The 19,873-nt window shown below is 31.1% G+C and overlaps 1 protein-coding gene across 1 annotated transcript; it reads right to left on the bottom strand.

Annotated features, from left to right (window-relative positions):
* Positions 1–3,723: 3,723 nt before the first annotated feature.
* LOC145005863 (putative E3 ubiquitin-protein ligase LIN-1) lies at positions 3,724–12,740 on the bottom strand. The gene is made up of 14 exons (XM_078964980.1): positions 12,532–12,740; positions 12,350–12,414; positions 11,107–12,258; positions 10,807–10,951; positions 9,665–9,922; positions 8,880–9,186; positions 8,434–8,558; positions 8,220–8,336; positions 7,006–7,137; positions 6,638–6,760; positions 6,234–6,344; positions 6,003–6,149; positions 4,379–4,624; positions 3,724–4,271 (listed from the first exon to the last, which is right to left on the bottom strand). Exons 1-14 carry the CDS (start codon positions 12,565–12,567, stop codon positions 4,254–4,256), a joined length of 2,982 nt encoding a protein of 993 aa, XP_078821106.1. The 5' UTR covers positions 12,568–12,740; the 3' UTR covers positions 3,724–4,253.
* Positions 12,741–19,873: the final 7,133 nt, after the last annotated feature.

Genomic DNA, 19,873 nt, shown 5'->3' with positions numbered 1-19,873 from the left:
CACTGATTCTTCTATATGTGAACTCAGACTCAATGTGAAGCAGAAGCACAAATCGACGTTACTCAAGACCAAGAATTTTCGGAAGATATACTTGTGAAAACCAAAGCTTGTAAGTTCGGGTGAAAAGCTTTATGTGATAGAACATTATAAACAACCGGAATATATTCTAGAACTAGATTTTGGAGAAATGAAATGGGTGTTGCCAGAAAAGACAATAATACGAGAATATGCTTTTTTTTATTTGTGGGTATAGTTATTCTTTTGCTATTAAACGGGAATCATGGGTTGGGCTTCAGACACAATACAAGACCTATGATTACTTTCTTCCCTCTAGTAAAATTCGACACTACAGGTTCAATCATGATTGTTTGAATGTTATTCTCTTAGATGATTAGTGATGAATTCTTATCTTTGTTTTGATCATGGACTATAGAATTAATTCCTATGTTTAGAATAACTATTGGTGTATCTTTGCAGGGCCGGTCCAAGCGTCTTGCGGGCCCAGGGCGAAAAGAAAAAAATGGGCCCCTAGAATAATAATTTAATTTAATTTTAAAATAAACACATCGTTGCAAAGCCCACAACATAAATATGACCACAATATTACCTAAAAGAGAAATTAGTATCATTTTAATTCAAATTAGTTTTCCTTCATTCAAACTAGACAAACTCAATGATTTGAAAAAATTATGCATAGATCCTTTATAAGTTTGATCGAAGGCATCAAAAAATTTTCGTTTCTTCCTTTTCTGGCTTCCAGATAAATGTTTTTTGGAAAACATTATAGATTGTAAATACTTAAACACTATCTATTTATAGGAAAATATTAGATCTGATTTTTGGTATATGATTTATGTCTCAAAGTTATAGAAGCCTAATATCATATTCAATTTAAATTAAGGTGCAACTACAAATTAAAATCAGAAACAAACAATCAAACATTTGAAAATTGGAACTGGATTTTAAGTTTTGAATTCTGAATCATATATCAATAAAAAATATTACGTTCTTAAGTAAAAAATCTAAAATGTAGGTAGAATATATAAAGTCAAATCTCGAGAAATCTGAGAACATCCAAAACCAGGAAAAAAAATATATAACCTTTCAACATTTGATTAGATACCAGGACTAGGAACGTGAATACAAAATAAAATCAGAAACATCACTAAAACATCAGAAAAATTAAAAATGGATTTAAATTTTTGAGTTTTGAATCAAATATCTACAAAAAAGTTACATTGTTAAGTAAAAAAAATGAAACCTAGGTAAAAGCTAGAAATAATTGACAGTCCAGTTTCCAGCAATCTGAGACACAGATGCACAAACAAAATAAAAAAATTAAATAAATAATAATAAAATATAAGAAACATGAATAATAAATCAAATCAGGGACTAATACTAGTTGAAAAACAAAAGATCAAAGGAAAAACAAACAAAAAAAAAATCTATGGTCAACCTTATGGTTTTTATCTCATTCGTCGGGTACTTTGCAAATTTGCATTCACTCGACATAACTGATTATAATCTGAAGGCTGGTAAGAGGCTACGAGAAAGGAAGAAATCGCGCAAGATAATTGATTATGAATCATTATTTTGATTAGGATTCACGAGGCAACAAGTAGGATTCACGACGTGTCGATTTGATTAATTGGTTCCCACAAGATGTAGATTCCTGAAAGACACCTTAAACGGCAGTATTTGCTTAACGTTACTTCAAAACAAGTTCCAGAGTCTGGATAAAAGAGATTATTTCATTGGCCTAAAGTTCGGTTAATTTGGTAATTGGGCCTTTAGAAGACATATACATCAATTTATTATATATATATATATATATATATATATATATATATATATATATATATATATATATATATATATATATATATATATATATATATATATATATATATATATATATATCAGAAATTTTGGGCCCCTAAGAGTCGTGGGCCCTGGGCGATCGCCCAGGTTGCCCACCGTCAGGACCGACCCTGTATCTTTGCACATAATATACAATAGTTATAAGCATAATAATCGAATTTACAAAACGTTGCAAGAAAAAGAGAACTCGCACACAAGAATCAACAGTCATAAATATGTTTAGATTTCAGGAGCCCAGTAAGTGGGTGAGATCCTAATGAGAACAAAGCATACATGAAATAATTGAAGCAAAACATAATGAATCAATTAATTAAGGGCAGAAACTCAATGGGCCATGTGAAGAAAAGGCATAGATATGGTCTTTTGCTCTATATCTAAACAAAGATGTTTAAAGTAAATTAATTAGGAACTGCTAAGCTGATTGATTTGAAAAATATTGTAAATCATCGGTTTACATGAACCTGTACAACATTGATAGGGGAAAGTGCAATACATAACACTGAATCAATTTCATGATTTCCTTCAACTGGGACTTGATACTTGATAATTATCTAGTCATGTGAACTACATATACTAACTTCTAACCATCCTAAAAGGTAAGAATGATGAAAAAATTGCAACTTTACTGGCTATAAAATGTAAATACCAGTTGGTTATAACACATTGAATCAATTAACGGCAGAAACTCAAATCAGATCGATTAGATCAGACCAAACTAAGCAAAATAATCAGATTAGAATAAAATGAACAAATTTGTAGGTTAAAATCCTTGACAACTTGTAGGCTGGAACTTTAAAGCAAATTAGGGTTAGAGGTTTTACCTAAGACAGGATGTTAGCGTATTGTGAAATGCACTTGAGAACTTGAAACAATTGTGATTTGTGGATACAAGGGAAACGAGAGATTAGGGTCAAATTTGAATGGGGTTGACCTCTTTAGAAAATAGGGGTTTTATAGTTTTCTTAAACTTAATTAAGGTAGTAAATTTTTTTTGGTGAGTTTATTATTTTACTTTTAAAATTACAAATGATCTTAATGTTTTACAACCATTACCAAGGTTGTTTCTAGCTACTACCATATTTTTCCCTCACAACCATTTTATCCCAGCAACCATCATTTTTCCAATGAAAAACTCAAATAAGTTTCGGAAATCTAAAACACGTAACATTAAACAGAAATCAAACCAAAAGCAAATCTATCTTGAAAATGTTAAACCAAAACCTAATTATGAAATAGAGATGATTGATATGATCATTGTTGATATACGTCTCATTCTAGAAATTGATCGCTCAAAATCCAAGGAATTTGAGAGTCATTTAGCATAGATTAGAAGAACAAAACCAAATGGCTTTTGGACTTGTGGTATTAGAAGTTAAGTGATCGGTGCCCCTTAGCCAAAGATTAAAGGTTCAAGTTCTGCTATGGACGAAATATATAGATTTAAGATTTGAGTAGTGGATTTGTAAGCCATTTTAAAAAAATGATGATGATGATGATGATGATGATGAACAAACATATGTCAAATATGAACTTGAGATTAATGTTTTTGCAAAGCATATCATGGGCTTTGTAGGTCGAACCTTGTAGTAACGGTTGTTCATTTATGGCAAAAACCCAAATAAGATCATTTAGAAAGCTAATCAATTATTTATAATTATGCATAGTGTACCTTTTACTTATTATTGATTTTGGATTATAAAATTTTTCTCTAAAATTAGTTAGAAATAAAACAGGTCAAAATCGTCCAAAATGTATGTAAAATAATTACAACATTATATTAATTATTTAAGAATTCAACTCTTGAACAAATGTTTCGTATGGGCAAGAGACCAAAGGGCAAACTTTTTAATTGCTGCCTGTTTATTAATACAATAATAATACTTTACAAGCTGATATATTCAAACTCGAACCTCTAGGCTACCTTGAGTGCTCTTAATCACTTAGACAAAAACAAACCAAAGATAATACAAGCTTGTTACAAATAATCAGAACTGTACACCTACAAATTAAGGTAAACCGCAAAAAATATGCAATTTATTTTCCTCATTGTACCAAATTATATAACATATACATTTTCAACTATGTAATTTAATTTAACAAACTTGCTATTCTTTTACCATTTCATGAAAGGGCGCGCTTCACCATTTTCAGTAAATTTTACATACAAAGATAAAAGATGGCAAGTTTATTACATTAAATAGCTAAAAGAATATGTTGCCCATGATTTGAAAAAATGTTGAAAATGCCTTGCATTCTTTTTACAGTTAGTCCTATACATTACATCACCTCATTTATGAACCTTCAAAAGAATATATTTGTTAAGTGACATTTTTCGCTTGATCATACTACTATTTTGATATACAACAAGGTCTTTAACTCACTTCCCAAGCCTGCAAAACGAGCAGAAAAATGGTAAATGATCAAGGTGACCCATAAAATGGACTGAAAATAGGTTAAAACTATAGAGAATGTGTATAACTAAATTAATATGTATTACCTGAATTCTTCCATCAGAAGTTCCAATGAGCAAGACATCTTCATTGCTATTTAGAGCCATGCAAACAACTCTACAATTTGTACCAGTTTGTAGTGTTTCTTTTCTACTAAGTTTCTTTCTACACCATACTTCCACAATCCCTCCTTTGCAACCCATATAAATTATATCTGAGCTAACCACCATCGTCCGTACTTCACTCCCCAATGACACGGTTTGGTTTAAAGTGTAATTTGAAGCGTTCCACACCTTTAAAATAATAAAAGAAAAAGGTTGATAATGTACAAATTCATATACATATACAAAATAAAAACTAGATTGATTCGATGAGCTAGAGTTATCAATGTTGACAAAGAAAACAATGTTTAGCATCCAGAATAGGAAAAAAAAATTACTAGGTTTTTTCATGCCAACTCAACAAACTGAAAAGATTAAGCTAGCTATCTCCACTATATTCAAGGTTCAATTTTTCACAAAGTTTATTTACTGGTCCCTACAAAATTATTTATTTGTAATTTAATAAGATATAATTAAATGATGAAAAAGTTGTAGTAGAGAGCTTTTAAATTATTAATCAAAGTGAAATAGATGAAAAATTCTCACAAGTCACAATAGCTTATTTGACCAAAACGATTCCACAATAGCTAATTTTGCTTTGCAAAACTTAGTTCACTGAAAAATATAAATAAATAAATAAAATTTAAAATAATAATAATAATAATAATAAACTCTACAGTAAGCTCGGATTCTCTTATATGTAGGTGGCAAGTGGCAAAATGGATGGGTCGGGTGACGGGTCAAAACAAGTAAATGTTAAACAAGTTGGGTTGGCCCATCAATATTTTTTTGTCTATTTTTAATTTCATAAAAGATTAATGACCATGATTACTATAAATGCATGAGTAATCAAATATTTTCCTACCATTTGTTCCTATCAATGTCCCTACTCAATAGACGAAGACATGTATCAAAATCAAAAGTGAGAGATTAAGAGAGAGAATCATTGGATTACATGTGTTATCATTTTATATGAGTAGAATGATAGATAGCAACAAAATGTAGGAGGATATTTAATTTTTCTAAATATTATTAAAATATCAAAAATTCTTAAATAAAACAATGTTGGTGATTGTAAACATTTGTTGCGTTTTAGTTATACACTAAATTTTTAGTTTTACATGTTTGACCCATTATCCATGAAAAGATAATCTAAATTGACAGATTTTCATACATAGGGGTTGAAATCACTCCCCTCTACTAGTCAGCAGGATAATTATTGCTAGGTCGACCTAAACTAATGTCTTAACTTTCAATTCATTTAGGACATTTAACTTCAAAATCTATAATTAAAAAATAAAATAGAATAAAAAACTATCATCATCTTATAATCCATGCAATGTGTTATTTTTTAATCATGTAATGTAACAACTAACAAACTTACCCCTTTTTTTTATCATTTTTGTGAAATTTCCCTAAATGGTATTAAGAAATTCACATTTTACATTAAATGGTTTAAAAAAAAAATGGGAGTTTGTTATATTAAATTGTTAATATGTTGCATGGACTTGTTAGATGACAAAAATATATTGCATATTTTTGCTAAAAGTTAAATAATCTTTGCACATACCTTCAATGAAGTTCCTTCAACAGAAGAGCTGGCTGAGTATATGAATCCATCATGAACTTTCAAGGCATGGACTGGATTTGCCTTACCAAGTAGTTTTCTTGATCCACTTTGTATGGAACTCAATGTTCCAGTTGCCAAATCGATTTCCTGTAAAAATGTCATTAAGTTTTATTATAATAAGTTTTTGGTGAACCCTGGAAAGAGAAACCATGAAGGCACAACAATCTGCACCTGAATACTATTATCCTGGCATCCCGAATATAATCTCCCATGAACAAGAGCCAAACACTTGACATATTTACTAGGATTAAGTAGCTTTGATGTTCCACTCCATGATTGAATCTGATACCAAACATTTCTCAGCTAAGCAACTAAAATAGAAGTTATCAAATTAAATAGAACAAAATAAATCACCATTTTATTGATGTAGGCACTCTTAACTATTTTCTAAAATGAGTAAATCGTTATACTTTTTGGACAATTAGAAAAACCATTTTTCCTGGTTGTTTGGTGTTAGATATGAGAGCAAACTACAAAACACTCACACACCTATAATAATCATATAAATTTATAATTTAATCGCTAAATCGGTAAATGGTGAAAGTACAGATAATTAAAGATGAATAAAGGTGTACCTTGATTCCAGCACCTTGAGGAATGAAGCATGAGATACTATTGGCGACTAGAAGATTGTTAACTTGATCTTTGACATCATACACTTGTTCGCAGTGTATCGATTCCTTGTTAATAGACCACCACTAGTTGATTGATATTGTGAGAAATGGAACAAATTAATCAGAACTAACCCATGAACTCATAATAGAATTTGAAAATAGGGAGATAGAAATTAATCGTTAATTTTATCTCTTACAATTAAATCTTAATAAAAAAGGGTATCTTGTATTCCATAATCGGCATAATATATATATCTGAATATATAGTGGACATATTTACATAACACACCCTCTAATAACATAAATATAAGTATTTGTCTAATACTTACCCTCACGGTTTTATCATGTGAACCACTGTATAGAGTGTCCCCTGACTGTGGAACAATCAAACTAGTGACTGCCTTTGAGTGTTCTCGTATTTCTTGGATCAAATGTAGCACGCTACCTTTATCCATCCAAACCTTCATGATTCAGTCAAATAATTTCTTTTTAGAGCCATATATATAATCCTAGATCATGTATTCATATGGGTACATATAATAACTGGTTCCACATGGATAGATATCCATGAGGAGCTGATGAAGTAATGTGTTACCAATAACTTCTACCATGGTTTTGGGTCTATCAAAAAGTTGGGTTATCCTATTAGACCATATATATATCCAACACTCAATCCATATATAATTACAACACTTTTTGCACCAAAATGATGTAATATTTGGTATATAAATAGTAATTCTTCAACAAATCATTACATGGTTTTAACACCACAAAGAATATTTTAAGTATATCAAAATTTTTTTAATTGTATTGATTTTCAATAATATCCTTATATTTATTAGCTTTTCAAAAGTTTGACTCATATCTATTTATTAAAATTACTTTATATATTATACCATTACACAAAAACAAATTATTCGTATACATTTTATTTCAAATTACCTATCATATTATTAAAACAAATATTTTATTAAATAAAATTTTACGTATAAACTATAAACAAGTATTACACATACATTTACAGAAATATTATACATACATTTAAATAACTAGAAAATATTAAAGTTCGAAACACAGGAATTTAATATAATATTATATCATAATTTAATATCAACTTAATTTATAGTATAATATTGCAGTTAAAATATTATTATACAATCAAATGAACAAAAAAAAAATCCATAGCATTTAAACTTGAAAACCAATTTTTAAAAAGAAAATTTTAATACTGCACATGAATAGAAAAGCACCAAATTTGATGTTTTTATATACACCAACACGAAAATGGTATAAGACATGATTTTGAGTTGATTTAACATCATAATTGGTGTAAAAAAGATTTCTTACAAAATGATATCTGAGTTGGAGGCTCATATATGCATCTTCTTTGGTATGAAATATGGGTGTTACGAAAATAAGTGATCCCATATGGATAGAGAATGAGGAGTCCCCTCAACTTATAAGTCTTAATTAAGTTGTTAGCTACAAATAACTTCTACATTGGTTTTCTAAGTTGATGCTCTACAAAAGGTAAAAGAGTTACTTTTATTGTGCCATCTGAATGGCCTGAAAAGATCTTGTCTTTGATGGATGCTATCGATAGAACTTCTCCATTCATGCTGCAATCTTGTTGTGTTAGTTCTTTATGACTCCATAGATCCTGAATCATACCCATAATAAAGAACAACTAGTTAGCACCCCGGATAATATTACCAACTTTTCATTTTCATTTTTCACCAAAAAAACAAGAAACTCACTGCACTAGATTCACTCCCTTCTGAAAATACTTTGAGCATTTCTAAAGCCACATTCGATGACTTCTTGAACTCTCGCAAACCCTTCAAGATATCCTTCATGTGTGTGGTTATATCCCGCAACCCATCTGAAATACGCAAGGTAAAATACTTAAACAACCAAAGAAAAATGTACCAATTAAAATTCCATAAATAAAATCTGGTTATATTAGTTTTTTTCATTTCATTCCATGATGGGATGAAAGATAACAAAATGGAAGGAATCAGGAATCACATTCGTTCACGAATAGTCCATTCCATTCCATCAGACAACACAAATGTTTTTTTTTTCCATTCCTATAGTACGAATCATTCCATTCTTTCTCTCATTCCATATATACCAAACACTAGCTAGATGTTATAATCATGTAATCAACAAGTTTATTAATATATAGTTAGATGCTGCTAACCAGGATCATGGATGAAACTGCTAAGTGCAAGCATGGAAAGGGCTTTATCTTCCGGATCTTTTGCAGATTTAAAGATAGACACAAAACGATTCAACAAGCAAACTCGGGCTGCTCCTTGAACTCCTGTATCTGGAAGAACCTCAAGCATGTGTACAAGCCATGTTGCACACACAAAACTCACTGCACATACTTCTGCATATCTACTCTTCAATCCTTCTGATAAAGCCTCAAAAATAAGACCGAATTCATGGCTCGTTAAAACAAACGCCATCTTTCGCTCCCATTCCCGAGCAGCTTTCTCCTCATCCTATAAAGGAACAAATGACATTAGTATAAACAAGTCTCGAGTATTTCAACACAAGAAAAAGAAGAGATGAATGCAAGAAATAGAAATGTGTTTTCATCTATTATTATACCATCCTACTTCCTTTTTTTATATTAAGGAAAGAAAGAATTGACAGTAGGATGCAATATTAAACAAATAAATGAGTCTCTTATGGAGGTACGACTATCTTCATCTAACTTCCCCTTACCCCATGACCTTATAGGAATTGGTTATAGTTTTTTCATTTCTTTCTATTAAAGCATTGTATTTTGAAAATCTATTGTACATTCAACTTTTTCCATATTATAACATTATACTTTGAAAAGAATCTACTCAATTGCAGTAGTGAAAATTGTTTTGTATTAGACGAAATTGCTATAATAAACAAATCAATGAAAAGTACGTTACTATTTCTTGCATTTAAACCAAAATAGAAAAACCAGAAACATTGAAAAAAAACCTTAGTGTCATGAAGCTCTCCAGAAATGGTTGAAAGTTGCTCTTTTCGTATTGTGGATCGATAAGTTTTGTCAAATCCAGCATGTTTAAGAAGATACATGCGAACAAGTGGCTTCCCAGAAGATGAGAATCGGCCTTGAAGAGCTAAAATTGTCTCTGCAGCTGCAATTTGAGAAGTTGGAGAATCCGAATTTTTAAGACATGATATAAGAGTATCAATAGCCTCTTCTCTATAAATACTCATTTTTCTTGGTTCTTCCTGCAATGATGTGTGTAAACCAAATTACAATATTGAGGATAAAAAGAAAATAAAGGAGGTTATCTGCAACGAATAGCTCATATACTTTTATATATTTGCTTATGATAGCTTTCTACTTTCATTTAGTCATGTTACATTATCGTATTTTGAAAAATCTATCCGGTTGTAGCAATGTCATCCCTATACAAAGGAATTTTCATTACTAGAATTCGGAAGACTTTTAAAAGTAAAATGTTCTAACAAGAAAAAAAATTGAAAGTACAATGTTATAGTGAAGTTGATTTTTCAAATTACGATGCCTTAACAAGGAAGAAAAATAAAAATACAATGATGTAATAGAGCAAATGAAAATAGGATGTTGTAATACATAAATATACGAAGGTACATTTTTATTTTTGCATTAGCATAGTAAAGTAAATGGCTAAATTAAATTGAAGAAATAGCAATGTACTTTCATTTATTTGTTTATTTAAGCATCCCACTTCCTTTTCTTTCTATTACAACATTGTACTTTCAATATTTTCGTACCAAGGCATGATATTTCAAAAAATTAATCCAATAATAATAGCATGTTACTTTAAAAAAAAAAAAAAAAAAAAAAAAAAAAAAAAAAAAAAAAAAAAAAACTTATTAGCACATTCTACTTTGGAAAACATCCTAGTTATAGCAACAAAAATTGTTGTGTATATGAATGACATTGCTATAATTGGATAGATTTTTAAAAATACAATGTCGAAATAAGAAGAAATCAAAGTAAGGTGCTATAACAAATATATGAAAATATGTTGTTGTTTTCTTGCATTTAACCTAATATATAAATACATAAAAATATTAAAAGTTGGGAGAGTTTCAAAATGGGAGCACATATGATGAAAGAGTCAAACCAGAAGGTCTAGTTGAAGAAGGAGGCCAGCAATAACCGGAGATTGTTCGGCTGCAGCTGCTTGTAGATATATAAGAAGTGTATGCATTGTACTAAAACTTCCTTCATCCTTTATAATATGTAGAATTTGATTGTTGAATGTTCTCCTATAATAACCGACATAACAAATAAACCATAAACCAACTAAACAAGATAAATCCCGGTCCAGTCCGGACCGAGCTTTTTCAGACTGTCTTGAACCAGACCGGAAAAAATTCAGTCGGGTTCAATACAGTCTGATATGATGTAGTTAAACTAATACCTGTTTAGTTTAACTAACTCGGAAAGAAATTGAACAATCTCAAACCGCTCTCCATCTATTGCCTCAATAAAACTCTCTAAAACCGGAGCAAGTTCAGCTTTATCAGCAATTACATTCCTACACTTTCCATCTTCCTGCATGCATCTCAACAGTATACGAATAGCCATGATTCTTTCCTCCATCCATTCCGATTCCAAACTTTCAACAATACATTCAATCGCCTTTCCAGAGATCACCCTCTTAACAACTCCAAAAACAGCCACGTCATCACCACTTCCAAGAATCCATCCCAACAACATAACCGCAGCCGCTTTCGGTTTCACACACATCTTAAAAAACTCATCTTCCTTTTTACTCACAACACTCAAAAGGGAATCCACCAATTCCATTTGAAGAAGCCCCGGAATCGAAGGTTTCAGTAAGTAAATCAACACAATCGCTTCGAATAAACCTTTTTTAAAAAGTGAAACGACACATTCAACATCGGAATCCACTCTCGTGAGTGTCGCGATTACATTCCCGTCTCGTGAACCGAGTTCGGAAAGAAGAAAAACCGTTGCGATTAAAACCCGGGTATCGATCGAACTGAAAAGAATCTCCACAAATCCGTTTATAACCGGAGGTTGTGAAAGCATCTTTTGAATTTCCAATTCCATGTTTGTTTCTTGCCAGAATCTTTCGATTTTGAGAACAGCTGTTTCGGCTTCTTTTAACACTTCGGAAGTACAAAGATTAGTGATTGCATGTCTGAGTTCGTTGAGTGTTCCATCAATGGTGGCTTGACTTATTACACTGTCGGGTGACGTCAGCTGAAGGATATCGTCATAACTGGAATTCCCAATTCCATTTCCATTCCCATTCCCATTCCCGGGACTCAATTCTTTCCAGCTGGCGATTAGTCTTTTAAGGACGTAATTTGTTTTAGGAAGATGAGCGCTGTGAAGCTTTTGTCTGGTGATTGGGCAAGAAACGTTACCTCTATCTAACCATTGTTGGATGGCTTTCCGTTCATAAGTTTGACCGGTTTCTAACGTAACGGGGTCGTTAAATATATGGGTTGTTATTGGACAAACGAAATCTTTAGGGGGTGTATCTGCATGTTTATCTTCGTTAATCTGGTTCTCGTAGTCTTCCATGGCAGGATCAAAAGAACTGGGTTTTTCAGTTTTTTCACAGCAAAAAATCAAGATTAATTTAGAACACGAAAGTGTGGATTGTGGAAGTTTGTAAGATTTGTACGTACCTTGGCTCTATTAAGATGGGTTGTTTCTGTTTCTTGTCTGACGATGCTATTTCGATGTTTTTCACCTTATAAAGAACAAGACAGATTTTGTTGTTAAGATTTAAGACAAACAATGAAGAATATTATTTTTCTTGTTTTTTTCTTTCTTGTAGTTATCGGTTAGTGATGGCTACGTTAATTACCTCTATTTCTTCTGTGTCTGAATCGGATGAAGACATATTAATGGAGCAAGAATTGTTGTCGGGTTCTGAATCGGAGTAGTCTTGATTTGGTGAGGGTTTTGACGTTGTTGAAGATAATCTTTGGTTAGTGAGAAGTCTGGGAGAGACTCTTTCAGGGAAGAAAGATGGAAACTTGGAGAGCGTTTTCACTGATTGTTCTTCTCCTTTATCAGTCCATATTGGCTGCAAAAAAAATAATAAGAATAATAAATAATAAATAAATAAATAAATAAATAAGGTTTTGGTCATGGATCATACATAAATCATAGCTTGACTTTGTCAAATTACAAGGAGAAAGATAGAAAAATAAGTTAATGATATTTAACACCTGAAACATATTGCATCATGCTACAATTTATGGATGCGTTATTATTAATACGAGCATAATTTCAGTTAATTTCCTTACCCAAAACTATATATGCAAAATCATATACAGCTCATGTACAAATTTCATATTAGGGAAAATTACATCTAAAAGTAATTAAACGTATGTTTAGTCTATTTCATTTTAGAATCAATGTTTTGTAATCGAATAAAAAATCAAATTGCCTAAAATAGAATTTTATTTTATTAGTAAAACTAAAAATTATGTTTGATTGCTGGGGTCACGGATTGATTGTAAATAATTAGATAGCTTGACTTTGTCAAATTAGTAGAAACGAAAAGTAAGCACTTGTCTTTTAGTAGGAATACCCAAGTCATACTTTAGTTCATATTGAAAATTTATATATTAATTATGTTTGATAACGAATTTTTAGTTTTTATTTGTATATTTTATGTTGTTTTTACGACCTCTTAAAGTTTATGATTTTTTTTCCAAATATTTCTATACACATAAAAGTTATATGTTTCAAATTCCAAGTTCAAGTTACTAGTCACCAACTATTAGCTACAATTTACTGGCTAGTTTTCTCCAAAACTTAATAATAGTGACACTTCAACCATTGATACATGGTTGCATTAAAAGTGTTAATTAACTTTCAACCAAAAAGATCCATCTGTAAAAGCTTTAATGGCTAATCAACGATGAATTTAACAGATATTCAATTTTCTAGGGGTGCTAAAAATATGTCTTTACATGTTTCCATGCCAATCAAGTCTCACATGTTCATTTTGTTGTAGGAAGGGGAAATGGGAACACATTTTGTTGCTATAAATGGAAAATTAATACCATAAAACCATTTGTATAAAGAATATGTGATATCTGGTTCGAATCAGCTATTTGACCAAGTCAATGATGTTACTTGAAGAAATTATTGGAAGAAAATTGACAAATTCAAACATGGATTTAATTAACTAAAAATGGTCGATTCAAAATGACAAAGCAATTTGGTTTATATTTTATTTCAAGCAATCAATACATAGAATTCTAAAAGCTTAATTAAACATGTAGCAAATCAAAAAGGTGGAATGGGCTTAACTTGCTGAAAGCGTATTCGAATATTTATGACCTGAATCTTGTATTCAAAAATTAATAACTATTAATAAATGAAAAAATGTTTGATGGTCATACTAACTCAGTCCATCTGGAGCCTTATTAAAGAAGCTAGCCATTTTTATATCTCGTTTTAACACAATACCTATTCAACAAAATGGACATCCTGTCCAAGATTAGAGATAAATTGTGGAACACTAAAGCCCAAGAAAAAAGTACTTGTTCGTGACTTCAACACAAGGCATTTCAACGGGTATTTAAAAAAAAAAAAAAAAAAAAAAAAAAAAAAAAAAAAAAAAAACCCTACTACCATCACCCTAAACATGTTACGTAATACCTATTTTACTATCTTTAGTAAAATACCAATGAACAATGACCTACACCCAATGATCTAACTTAAAGAATCATAATATTATACTAGTTGCTTAAAACATAAAAAATAGACAACCACAAGAACATAACACTTTAAATCATGTACAATTGAAGCATTTTCGATAGCTTATTAGGTCAAATGAGCTATATTATTGGATCATATATTTTGTATTATTGTGTTTATTCTTAAGATATCTCCATGATCTCTTTTAGTTTGGTTAGGAGATCCTTTGATCCCTTTCCCTAATTGTTGTTAGTTCCTATGTATTTATAGCTCTCATTTGTATTATTTTGTTTCCAATAACAAAATAATTATGGTAATACATGAAAGACACACAGAAAAATATATAACCGTTAAACCATTTTAATAATGTATCGGTATCTGAATTTGTGTTCAAATTTGGGAAACCCCCATTTCTGGAAAATAGGTAAACCTATTTTTTCCAACATTTCCATTTTTAAGAAATCTACATGATGTCTTTAATTCTTGTTTAGCTAATTAGCTCCTATGTATTTATAGCTCTCCTTTATATATGAAAATACTAGATGTAAGACTCGTATATTATACGGGTTGATTTAAAAAATGATTAAACTTAAAGTATAAAAATAAAATATTTTTTAATATCCAACTTTAAAATAAGAAAGAAAGAAACGTATTTATTACAATTTAATATCATATATATGATTTTTAATACTTTACATATATATAAGTATATGACTTTAATTAAAAATTAAAACAAACAAAAAATTGACAAGTGGATAATATTTATTTCAAAATTATGACAAAATGACAAGTGTCAAAACTCATGAGAGATTGATAAGTGGTAAAAAAAACCTTCATTTATTAAGAAGAATATCAACAAGACACATTACTTTGTGATATTTGATACATATAAAGTCAAAAAAAAAAATGATGTGGAAGCTTTTTCACATTGTTTGTAAATTACCAACTCAAGTTTATATTTTTAATATTATTTTATTCATTTACATTATATTTTTAATATTATTTTACTCATTTACATTATATTTTTAATATTATTTTATTCATTTACATTATAAATTGATATTGGTAGGATCCATAAAAAAAACTTTTGTGAGGAAGTTTTACTACAATGGAGGTCTATTTATGCTTTAATAGGGCGATGTCACTTATGCATGCGGGGAAGAAACCCGAGTGACAAATATCTTGTATCACTAAATATAATTTCAGTCTAGTGTAAATATCCTTCTATTCTTAATTTGCTAGTTTTAATAGATATAAACTTGGGGCTTTTTATATAAAAATAGGTAATTATAAATCAATTATGAAATACGAAAAATAATTTCTTTGAAAAAGACCCTACTAATTTTTGAAGAAACTTTAGAACATGAAGAAGATATAAGCTAAAAAATTAATGAACATTACATTATACCGTCCGTTTTTTGATCCGAATTGAGTCGATATGCTCTTCTCGTCTTGGTTTAACACATGATGTTCATCACCCTTGTGAATTGCTTCAAGAACTACCAATGGTGGAACAATTACTCCATTCCCATCTTTATTTCCCAATATCTCTTTGAAATACCCAGCAAAAACCCTACAATTTTCATCAAGAACTTGCTCATAATCTCTCTCTAATTCCTTCAATTCAGAAGCTTGATTTCCGTTCATTTTCGATAGTAAAGTAGTGCACGACACAACTGAATCCGTAACAATTGAATTTTCATCACTTTCGTATCCACAATTTGAAGACAAAGATGATAAAATTCGTGATCTTTGCTCATTGTACCACTCAAGAACTGGTAAAAAGTTTATTAGAAGTATATCCTCGAACAACTGGGGTGCAACTTCTGATCTTGCGATTGATGGGTCAGTTTCGAAGAGGTTGAGGAGAGTAATGGAAGCATCGATTGGGCGTTCGCAGAGAGTGTAGATGAGTGAGAGTAAGAAGGAGGAAAACGGGTTTTGTGGGAATGAGAGGAGAAGCTTTTCGGAGAGGCGGAGGGAAGAGGATCTGACGGAGGAGTTGGAGGTGATTATGGCGTTTTCAAGTGTGTCAGCGGCGAGGTTTAGTTGTTTAATGTTGAGTTGGACGGAAGGAGAGAGATTGTTACGGAGGATGGAGAAGATACGGCGACGGATGTCTGGTTGTGAGATTGTTTCGGAGAAGAAGGTGGTGGTTTGTTGGAGGATCTCTGCGGTGGTGGACATGGCCGACGGCGATGGCGGAGTTTGAAAAATGCGTAGGGAGGACTTTAAAGAATAAGACGGAATTAAACCGGTTCACCGTAGTGGCGCCAAATTTTATATAGGACGGCGTGTCTAGATGTGTAATTACTATATTACCCTTTGACTTTTTGATATATTTTCAACTTGTTAATAAAATAATAGTTTTTGAAATTCTAAATCATTAATTTAAAATAAAAGATTAATTAAAAAATGTGAATCCTTCACTGTGGTTGCCTTTTACATAGTTTTCCTAATTCATTTCAGCTTTTGAACTAAAAGATGAAGTGCCATTTGTCCATACGAGGGTAGTTTAGTGATTTTGCAGAGATGAATCCAGAAATCCACAGGCGCCGGGTTGATGCCGGCCGACTTGGCCGGCTCTTGAATTAATATTTTGTTTATGGATTGCATCATAAAAGATGAAAAAACATCCTTTTGATTTACAAATACTTTTCCTTACATTTATTTTAGAGATAGTCACAAAGTAATAAAATAGAAGGTAAAAACCGCGATATATGGTCATTTAAAAACATGATTTTGATTCAAATTATTGTGTAGGCCTAGTAATTTGATTTCAGTGTGTGTTGCGTCACAAATACTAAAATGTGTTTGCTGTTTAATATGCAACACGACACAAACACAATACGATTTCAACCATATTATATGAAAACACGTGTCCATACGAATTTACACAGAGTTTAATAGAGTTGCATGTTATCTTAAATTATTAGGCGAATGCCTGTGCGTTGCGCCAAAACATATTATACAAAACACGTGTCTTTAGAAATATATATATTTTTAAATATGACAATAACGTTGTTAAATTTGATATAATAACTCGTATAATAAGTTGAAATGATATATTGATTATTTTGAATTATATGATAATATATACATCTATTAAAATCGCATAATCTTAATTGTTTGAATTAGGGGTGAGCAACAACCATACCGCAACTAAAATTAATCGTAAAAAATTACATAAACCGCCACCGATAAACCGCAACCGCACTAAAAACCGATGATGAAGTTTCCGTTTTTCAAAACCGCAAATTTGTGGTGCAGTACAGTTATTAGTTTTCAAAAACTGCAAAAAAACTACACCGTAACGCATATATTATATATATAAAAAAATTATTAATTATTAATATATTAAATATTAAAAATAAGACAAGTTTTATAATTGAAAGAAGGATAAAAATAGAGATGATAAAAGTATTGGTTTTTTGTTATGTTTAACTTTAGAAAATTATGAAATTTCACAATTATAAGATATTTATTGTTAATTAGTAATGATTTCACATTTTTAAGATATTAATTGTTTGTGATTTTAGTTAATTGTCTTCTACATTATTCTTTTTTTATTATTACAAATGATATGTTTGAACTCTTAAAACCATTTGAACTCTAAATAAGACAAGTTTTATGGATGAAAGAAGGATAAGTGTTAGTTTTTTATTATGTTTAACTTTGAAAAATAGTGAAATTTAACAATTTTAAGATATTTATTGTTTATTACTAGTGATTTCACGTTTTTAAGATATTAATTGTTTGTGATTTAAGTTAATTGTCTTATACCTTATTCTTTTGTTATTATTACAAGTAATATCTTTGAACTCATAAAATCGTTTGAACTCTAAATTGCGGTTAAAACCGACATAGAATAACCGCACGAAATCCATGTAGTTAATAACCGAAACACAAAAAAACAAAAAAACAAAAAAACAAAAAAACAAAACAAAAAAAAAAAACAAAACAAAACCGTATCGCAAAAATAACCCTCCAACCGCACCATAAAAATAATCGCACCAAACGGTTTTGAAATTGATGAACCGCATTTGTGGTTAGTGGTGAGGTCTTAGCTAATAACTACATCGAACCGCACCACGCTCATGTAACGTCCATACTTTAGGACTAGTCAATTTAGAAACGATAAGCATCAAAATTGACTTTTTGATAGAAGATTAATTAGAATGAATAATCTTAACTAAGTTGTAGTGTATGTTACAAGGATTCGATACATATAAAGAACGTTGGAATCCGAGTTATAACGAAGAAGTTATGACATGTCGAAGTTTCGCGACAGAACCGGCACGACACAGCGCGACGTAAATAGTGAGTTTACGTTAGAGCAATATTTGGCCTTAGAGATCTAAATTAAGTCGTAGAATACGTTAAACCGAGAGCGTGCATAAAAAAACATCTAAATCTGACTTCGCATGAGGAAGTTATGATTTTTCGAAGTTTCAACATTAGCAGTATGCTGCCCGAAATTTGAATATTAGATCGAGCCGTTTTTAGCCGACACAACCTAAACAAGAATCGAAGATCTCGTTAATAGTAGCGTAACGACAAAAAGACATACTAAAACGGAGTTTAGATGAAGGAGTTATGAATTTTGAACGGGGTTTTCCTATCCCGGCCTACTAAAAATAATAAACTTATAATATATTAAAAATAAAGTCAAAATTAGTCAACGGAGTCTAAAGGAGAGTTGTAGAGCATAATTTCACCAACGTGTGGATATAAGGAACGTCGAAAACGGAGCTCGTATGCGAAACTTACAAATTTCTGAAGTTTAAGGCGTGAACCCCAAGGCTGTGGCAGAACTCACGAGGTGAACATATGTAGTTTACGAGGTGAGCATTAGTGGCTCACGAGGTGAACAGATGATGGACGTCTTCCAGGGAAAGTGGCCATGACGAACGCAATGACGTATCAAGCTCACGAGGTAAGCATATGTAGCTCACGATGTAAGCCTAGTTCACGAGGTGAATATTAGAAACTCACGAGGTGAACCCAGAAAATTCACCCTATAAATAGAAATCGAGGGTCAACCGATTTTGGTTGCTCCTTCTCATCTCTCCCACTCCCGATACTCTCTTTAAGCCCTATTTTAACCCCCCCCCCCCCCCCGGAAGCCCCGGTATCATCCCGAGACTTGAAGCGAGTCCCGAACCCCGAAGATCCCAAGAAGTGCAATTCCCGAGCCGAAGCTCTGCCAACGAGAAGCCGGTTTTTGTGAAAATCTTCGAGATCTACTGAAGAATACTACTTTTACAAGTCGTAGTGTTGTCCGAGCATCGTCTAATCAAGTGAGTGTGTAGTTACTTTCTTCTACCGCATAGATATGAAGTATTTGCTATGAAATACATGTTATGTGTTTATACGTTGTTTTTTTTACTGGAGATGGTTGTTGAATGAATGTTTTATACATATTTTTAAATGATTTAAACTATATATATGTAATTTATATCTACAAATATGTTGGGTAGAACATGAGTAGA

This window comes from Lactuca saligna, chromosome 7 (assembly GCF_052625555.1).
Source record: "Lactuca saligna cultivar CGN05327 chromosome 7, ASM5262555v1, whole genome shotgun sequence".
In the NCBI taxonomy this organism is placed as follows: domain Eukaryota; kingdom Viridiplantae; phylum Streptophyta; class Magnoliopsida; order Asterales; family Asteraceae; genus Lactuca; species Lactuca saligna.
The sequence above is the reverse complement of the archived record's forward strand: the minus strand, read 5'-3'. Positions and strand labels throughout refer to the sequence as shown.

Excerpts from the sequence above, each read along its gene's own strand:
- LOC145005863 (XM_078964980.1), bottom strand. The coding sequence starts at position 12,567 with ATGTCTTCATCCGATTCAGACACAGAAGAAATAGAG. Across the intron at positions 7,138-8,219 it reads ATTCAGATGGCACAATAAAA|GTTTGGATGGATAAAGGTAG; the intron begins GTAACTCTTTTA and ends TGAATCATGAAG. Across the intron at positions 4,625-6,002 it reads TTGAAGGAACTTCATTGAAG|GTGTGGAACGCTTCAAATTA; the intron begins GTATGTGCAAAG and ends ATTATTTTAAAG.